General features: G+C 46.7%; 1 protein-coding gene across 1 annotated transcript in view; it reads right to left on the minus strand.

The window, feature by feature from the left end:
- Positions 1-979: 979 nt before the first annotated feature.
- Ppm1h (protein phosphatase, Mg2+/Mn2+ dependent, 1H) overlaps positions 980-7392 on the minus strand; it is a 206427-nt gene continuing 200014 nt past the window's right edge. Inside the window, exon 9 of the mRNA XM_013018507.1 lies at positions 980-1897. Coding sequence (XP_012873961.1) covers positions 1750-1897 — 148 coding nt within the window. The 3' untranslated portion in view covers positions 980-1749. The remainder of the gene's footprint in view (positions 1898-7392) is intronic.

The raw sequence follows: 7392 nt of genomic DNA on the forward strand, positions 1-7392 counted from the left end.
TCTGAGGAAATGACACCGATGACTTTTCTTCCCTGGGTAGACTGAATGGAGGAATTGTCAAAATGGTGACCACAGCCAAGTGCCAAGGTGGCTCACCCATGTCACCCTAGCTACTCAGGAGGCTGAGATGGCACGGTTGCTGTTTGAAGGCAGCCTGGGCAGGAAAGTTGGTGAGAATCTTATCTCCAGTTAACCATCATAAAGCCGAAAATGGGGCTGTGGCTCAAGTGGCAAGAGTGCCAGCCTTGAGCACAAAAACTAATCCTGGCCCTCACACATGTGCGCGCGCGCGCGGGCGCACACACACATACACACACACACACAGAGTAATGACACACCAGTAGTAGCTCTACAGGAAAAGGATGAGTGAGAAGCTGCTCTGGAATGTTCCTATGCTCCTTACAGGCAATCTGCCTATGAAAAAGAAAGAAGTGCTTTTAGAAATTAACTTGGCCACTCCTTCTGTCCATACCTGATTAGCTATGGTATTTGGTGTGTGTGTGTGTGTGTGTGTGTGTGTGTGTTGCGGCTGTGCTTGAGAGGAGCACGCAGAGGTGGGCCCACAGTGAGAGCAAGGTTCTGATTTCTTCTGTAGCTACAGTGTGATTCTGGGGCAAGGACAGGGAGAGCAGCATGAGAATGACTCTAATTACGTGCCACCGCGATGGGCCTGGCACCAGGGTGACCGAGGAGAGCTGCTGGCGGAACTCACAGTTGCGTTGGAGTGAGCCGGTGGACAGTCACAGCTCACGAAACCTGAATTCAAAACTACCCTCACAGGAGGGCTGGTGAGCGCACGTGAGGACTTCCTGCAGAACGCCACTGCACACAACTTTCTACATGTTCCCAGGACACCTAACATAGCAGGTGGGAGAGGGAGTAAAAACCCAGGCTCTCCCAGCCAAACCTCCAGCCAGATAACAGAGGAACTGTTGGTCCAAAGAAACACCCACATTTACAAGAACACACAATGGCTTGGTGAGAAATGCAACGCAGGAACAAATGTTACACAACAAACACTTGTTATGCAGCCCCATGCTTGCGCCCACTGCCTGGGTGGTGTGGGGCACAGGACACGGGGCCAAACCAGCCTGGGTTGGATCCGGACATAGAAATTCCTCGGTAAAGAGTTGGAAAGTCCCAGTCCTGTTCCACAGGAGGGAAATGAGATTCAAGGAATGTAAAAAAAAAAAAAAAGATCCTTGCCCCACCTCATCATGACTACACAGAGAAAGAGGAGGGAGAAAGGAGAGGGGAGGTAGGGGAAGACAGAATCCCTGAAATAAAGCTCATGATGTCTAGAAGGTGGGCGCTTCTGTTTTCTGAGGCATGATCCCCAACTTCTAATGTGGCACTTTTCATCCAGAGAGAAGTTGGCAGCTTGCCAGGCTAAAGAATCTTCTGTCAGTTACACCTGAATACAACTGCCCCAGCTATTCCAGATAAAATAAATATGAGATCTGTGCCCCCCAAACAGGCAGTCGCCACCTGGGAGGCCTAGACCAGAAACCAGCAGAAACAACAACACTCAGCTGCACTCTTTGTCTTTTGCCTTTGTTGAGTGTCCAGACCTGTTACTGAAGAAGACGTGGAAATGTAAGGGTCATCTCGAAGCATAGCTAGAGGCCTTTTGGCAGCAAACTCCCTACCTGGGTTTGGTAGAGATTCTATCACCTGGAACCCAGTGCCAGCCCGCCGAGACACTCCAGTTTTCTTTCCCTCAGTCCTCCCAGTCTCCTGGGGTTGTTTTCAGGATAGTTTGTTTCCATGTATTAAAGGAATGACGTAGACAGAAATGTCATCTCCTGAGCCCAGCCGGTCATTTGATATTCGCCATCCTCTGTCCTTCAGGACGCCGCGGGCGCGCATCACCAGGTCCTGAGCTGCCAATGTGTACCTGCAGGAAGAAGACAGTCAGGGCAGCATCCAGGATCAGGCAAGGGTGGGAAGGAGGAGGCATCACTACAGTCCTGCAGTCTTCAAATACCTTCCAAGTCAAGAGACGCTGAGGTCATCTTTTTTTTCCAAAATATAGGAGGCCTGATATGAGAGAATTTTTCAAGTGGCAGATGGACAGGTGTTTGAATAGCTATGAAGCATAGAAAAATTGGACAAAACCTTGTCAGGTGATTATCTATAAATACTGATCAGGGAAGAGAGAGTCCTTTAGCTGACAGACTTCAAAGAAGACCCACAGGCCATATTTGGAATGGATGGACTACTTTCTTAGTTAATGCAAATAAATACATGATTCACCTTTTTTTTTTTCCTTCTGTTTTCAGGTTCAACAAATAACCTGATTATGATCTGTCTCCCTGTGTGGGATTGCCTACAGGGAAATAAATTTGTTATTTGTATTTTAAGAATATCAGTTATCGGTCTCTAGGTAAATGTCAACTACTATTTTGATTCATAGATTAATCTTGTGAGCCCAGTTAAGGTAAGTTTAGGTCTGATAATGAATCCTTTTGTGTGTGTGTGTGTGTGTGTGTGTGTGTGTGTGTGTGTGTCACTACTGGGGCTTCAGGCTTAAGGGCCTTGTATTCTCTCTTAGCTTTAGCTTTCTTTGCTTAAGGCTAGTGCTCTACCACTTGAGCCATACCTCCACTCTGGGCATTTTGTTGGTTAACTGCAGATCAGAACATCACAGACTTTCTTGTCCTGGCTGGCTTTGAACCGTGATCTTCAGATCTCAGCCTCATGAGTAGCCAGGATCATAGGTAAGAGCCACCCTGTGCTTGGCAAGTTACTTTATTGATGACAGTGTTTCCTCATGTGGATTTCTATGTGTTTCTGCTTCAAACTCTCCTTTGAATTCTATTGGCACAGGCTTAACTCTTCTCTCAACTTTTTTTTTTTTAATTATGTCCTGGTTTTCTCTAAAGGGTTGGAGGAAAAATACCATTATCTATCTATTTGTTCTTTTTTGTGCTGGTGAATACAAACTTCTTTCCAGAAAGTAATGGTTATTCCTCTGTACAGCTATTTAAATATAATGACAAAAAATCATAAGAAAGAAAGTCGCTGTTTTACTATGTGCCCTAGGTTACCTACAGAGATTTAAAAATCAGATTTTCTAGTGCTAGGACCTATGTGTGCTAATTTCTTTTTTTTTCTTTTTCTTTTTCCTGGTCCTCAGGCTTGAACTCAGGACCTGGACACTGTCCTTGAGCCTTTCGATATGTTCAAGGCAAATGCTCTAACACTTGGTTCACAGCGCCATTTCCGGCTTTTTCTGTTTATCTAGGACTGAGGTGAGCACTCTACCACTGAGCCACCTTCCCAGCCCCTTAATTTGTTTTGAGGGTATAGGATCCCTGTGCCACAAGAGTATTATGAGTTTCAGCTTCACACTTTCCCTGTGTACTAGGCCTACCAGCTAATCCCTCCTCTTCCTGGAACCTGGATTGTGTCAAGTATCTGTGTTCAGTCATGTGCGTCAGGCAAGGCCAGCTCCAATATGAGCAAGGGTCCCTGGGACCCTTTGGCTGGACACTGTTCTCATGAGCCAGGATTCCTCTGCATGACTCACGAGGCGTCACTAGTGCACGTGTGTCTCCCTGTCAGAGAGCGCTCTGGAGGGACAAGTCCGAGGACTGAGTAGACACTGCAGTCTGCAAGTGAACACAACACCTGAGCTCTAGCACTTTTCTTGCTGTGGGAGATCCAGCACTGGTCAAGGAAGTCAGCAAACAGGAAGGCTCTAAGGATTTTGGTAACAGGGCGGAACAAAAGGGCATCCACACACCTTAGACTGAGGGAGGGGCCAGAACATGAACCAACAACAAACACCATACTGGAGAGCAGTGTGTTTTTGCAACCCTAAAGGCTAGGATGTGGCTAAGGATGGAGTGGGAAGGGGACTCACACGCCTTGAGAAGGCTGAGGAGGCTGGCGCTTCTGGAAGCTGCATGTGGAGCAGCCAGCCCCAGGGCCATCGCTGAATGCCTTCTTCCCAGGTGCCTTGGTAGGCTGCATTACAGCCGGTGGGAGAAAAGTGCCCACTTCCCTCTTAAGGAAGACTCTCCCCAGGAGACAGAGTTTGAACTTGGAGAGCATCTTTTTCTTCTGGTCCTAGCTTTCAATATTGATCAGCAGCGCTTTACTGAAAGAAATGGTTGCCAGCAAAGAATTGGGCTTGGCAAACTCCACAGGACTGTGCTCTGAAGTATGTGTGTGTGTGGGGGGGGCGCTGGGGGGCAGAGAAAGGACAGCGCTGGGGGGGGCAGGGAAAACAAATGGGAAGATCCAAAGCTCTTTTCACAACCACTGACAGAGTCATGGCAAAGGAGGTCAATAAATCCTCAACTGCTCTTTCCTCTGGCAGTCCTGAGTTCTTTTACCTCTTTAGTGGTGCATTGAAGAAAAAAAAAAGTGTGGTTATGGAGTCCCTGGCTTTTCCACCACCCCAAAGGTGGCTATGGAAACAGTTCTTTGATCCCCCTTTCTTAGTGTTAAGTCTAGAATAATAGTGCTGAGCTGAAGGGTGTGGCAGGTATCAAGTAAAAATTTTCCATAAAGCATTCAATCCATGTTTTCTCCTTCCCACAAGTTTTTGCCTTGAGAGGCTGTTTCCACAAGAGCCCGTCCAAATCAGCACAGGAGTGTCAAAAAGTAGTCAGCTTCAGGCCTGAGCCTCCAAGCCTAGCTCCCAATGGAATAGCTTTTCGTTGGGTGGGAACTTCCATTTGCCATTCAGAAGGTACAGAAAGACCTCTGAGAAGAGGGAGGGTAGGTGGCAGGAACTGAGGAATTAATGGGTTCCAAATATTTGCATATAAAAGGCAGCCTCCATCTGCTGATACCCCCCAGGAACACAGTGTGACCGGAGCAGGAGAAGGGATCCTCTTTGCATGCTGAGCAGGCCTCAGAGATTTAAGAGGTAGAAAAGCTTCCCCCAGCTCTGCAAGTTGGCCAGGGGTCTCTGGGGACTGGGCGGGTGGAGGCTGGGGGTTGACTTGGAGGGGGCCTTTGTCATACTTGGAGGAGACCAGCCAGGTTAGTGACTTGACAAATGTTACTCTTCTGGTAACCAAGTTACCAGAGAAGCTAAGCCATACCTCTGAAGCTGGTGAAACTGAGTTATGAAGCCAGCCTGTGTGACAGGGCCTCCACTCAGCCAAAGCACCCTGAGCTCCTGGAACAAGGCCACAGGCTGGAAAGAGCTGCTCACCCCCGTGGGAAGGGCGAGACCTCCTGCCCCTTCCGTCCTCCATGGCTGGGCTTTGTCTACCTCTCCACTCCCTGGCAGCCAGCAGCTCCCTGGTTTCTTAGGTGGTGAATGTTTATTTTAGTTTACATCCCAAACAGCAAATATTTCAATACAAGGGGGCATAATATGCCAGTTCCTTCTCAGTCCTCCCTGGCAAAGTCTGGAATGTCCTGGTGTGGCCATACAACTAAGTGACCACACAGCCAGCTTTACTCTGCCCGCCACATAAACACCACCAAGGACAGAAGGACGGCTGTCTGTATGTAGTTCAGAGGTCATGCAGCCAGAATCTCAGGCTGCCTTCCTCCTTCCCACAGATCTGAATATACTCAACAATGCCCGAGAAACAAAACTGCAGATTTTATCTAGTCTTCAAACACTCACGAATTTGTTCTGAAAACCTGCAAGTGATATGGTGTGTGTGTGGTGGGGGGAAGGGGATCTCTTCCCGTTTGCATTTGAGGCATACATAGTTCTTGAAAACCATATGGTGCTGCTAAAAAATTAGTTCAGCTAACTCAGGGAAACATTTCAGAAAAAGGAATCTCTGCCAAAATAAATTTCATGTTAGCCGGGCAGTACAAACTAGCATTTAATACTTAGCATTAGTGTCAGCTGACGTTTTGCCTTTAACTTTTCAGCGATAAATTCTTCCTTCTCTAGGCTTACAGGTAATGACAGAGAGTAGAGGTGAATGACAAGGAGGTGTGGCCATCAGAAGGACTTCTCCATCGAGAGAAGGGAATTACAGCACAAGGGCACAGGCTTAATACTTCATTAAATGATCCTTGATGGTGCTGGTAGTGATGTGCCAGGCAGAGACAACGCTGTAGTAGAGTGCCAGGTTTTGGGTTAAATAAATCTCCATATGCACAGGGAGATAAAAGGTCATTAGGTCTGAGATACAAAAACAACAAAACAAAACAAAAACAAAAGAAACCCTAAGCTTTTAGGTTTTGGGAAATCAAAGCTTTGCAGTTTTGGCTTAGCATTTGGAATGTGGGTTCATGCCATGGTTTTGTTTGATTAACTGCTCTCCGGTATCTCTTGCTTTTGCCTACTCTCATTCTTTTTAAGTAATATTAACAGTTTAACAACTTCTTCCTTTCTCTCTCTAAGTTTTTACGTCCTTCTTCCATTTTGAATTAATCACTGAAGGAGATTCATGACTAAAAAAACCCCCAGTCTTACAGAGGGAGTTGTTGATTGAAGAGAAAGTGCCTTAGAAAACCCCTTCCAGAGCTTTCTCTTTAAGCCTTCTCCAAAGTGTGCTGCATCTTTAGGTCTCAAGAGAAAGTCTTACAGGAATTGCAGGGAACCGGAGCCCAGTGCAGTGCAACCTTATGACCTCCAACAACCCCACTCTTGAGTGTAGCGTGATGCATTTTCTGTGAACGGTTCATTTCATGACCCCACAAAAGAGCCAAAGAACTGCCAGCTCTGCTACACTTCGGGGCAAACTCCAATAAAAAGAAAAGACAAAAATCCTACTGCACTCATATTCTGGCTCGCCTACAAAGCTGCCTTTTAATTTTCTGGTTCCTTTGTGGAGACAGTTCAAAAAAGAGCAAAAGAACTTAATAAGGTGCATTGGGGTCACACAGCTCATTTGTCCCACACCCTGCTTGAGAGGAAGGTGTGAGGGTCAGAACCAGGCAAACACTTCTTCATGCTAGTCATCTCTTTTCTCACAAGCGTGCACGGGTGTGTGTGTGTGTGTGTGTGTACTATTTTAAATTCCTTTTTGGGAAAGATGTCATCAGGGGAAGATAAAGCTGGCAATTTGTTGAGAATGGTTGTCACTCGGTGGCAAAAGAAAAAGAAGATGACAAAAAAACTGCGTACAATATAAACAAATGCCAACAATCAAGGAACCCCAAACTCCTCCCTATCACTGGGAGTGTTGTGCCCTATGTCTTTCTATCTGCTTCCTTTGTAGGCAAAGCTAGGGAAAACCTGGCAAAATTCAAAGTAAAGCAAGCCCACGCAAAGCTTTAAATGTAGAAACATTTTGTTGTTGTTCTTGCTTGCTTTTGCTCTCTTCCCTCCCTTCCCCAGCTTCCCCTCCTGCTTAGTGCATATGGATGGATTTGAACCCAGCCATTCTCCTTTCCCTGGACCCATGACCACACACACACACACACACACACATACACACACCTGTGCTCCTGGGCCACACA

The sequence above is a fragment of the Dipodomys ordii genome, unplaced genomic scaffold (assembly GCF_000151885.1).
Source record: "Dipodomys ordii isolate 6190 unplaced genomic scaffold, Dord_2.0 Scaffold3, whole genome shotgun sequence".
NCBI lineage: Eukaryota > Metazoa > Chordata > Mammalia > Rodentia > Heteromyidae > Dipodomys > Dipodomys ordii.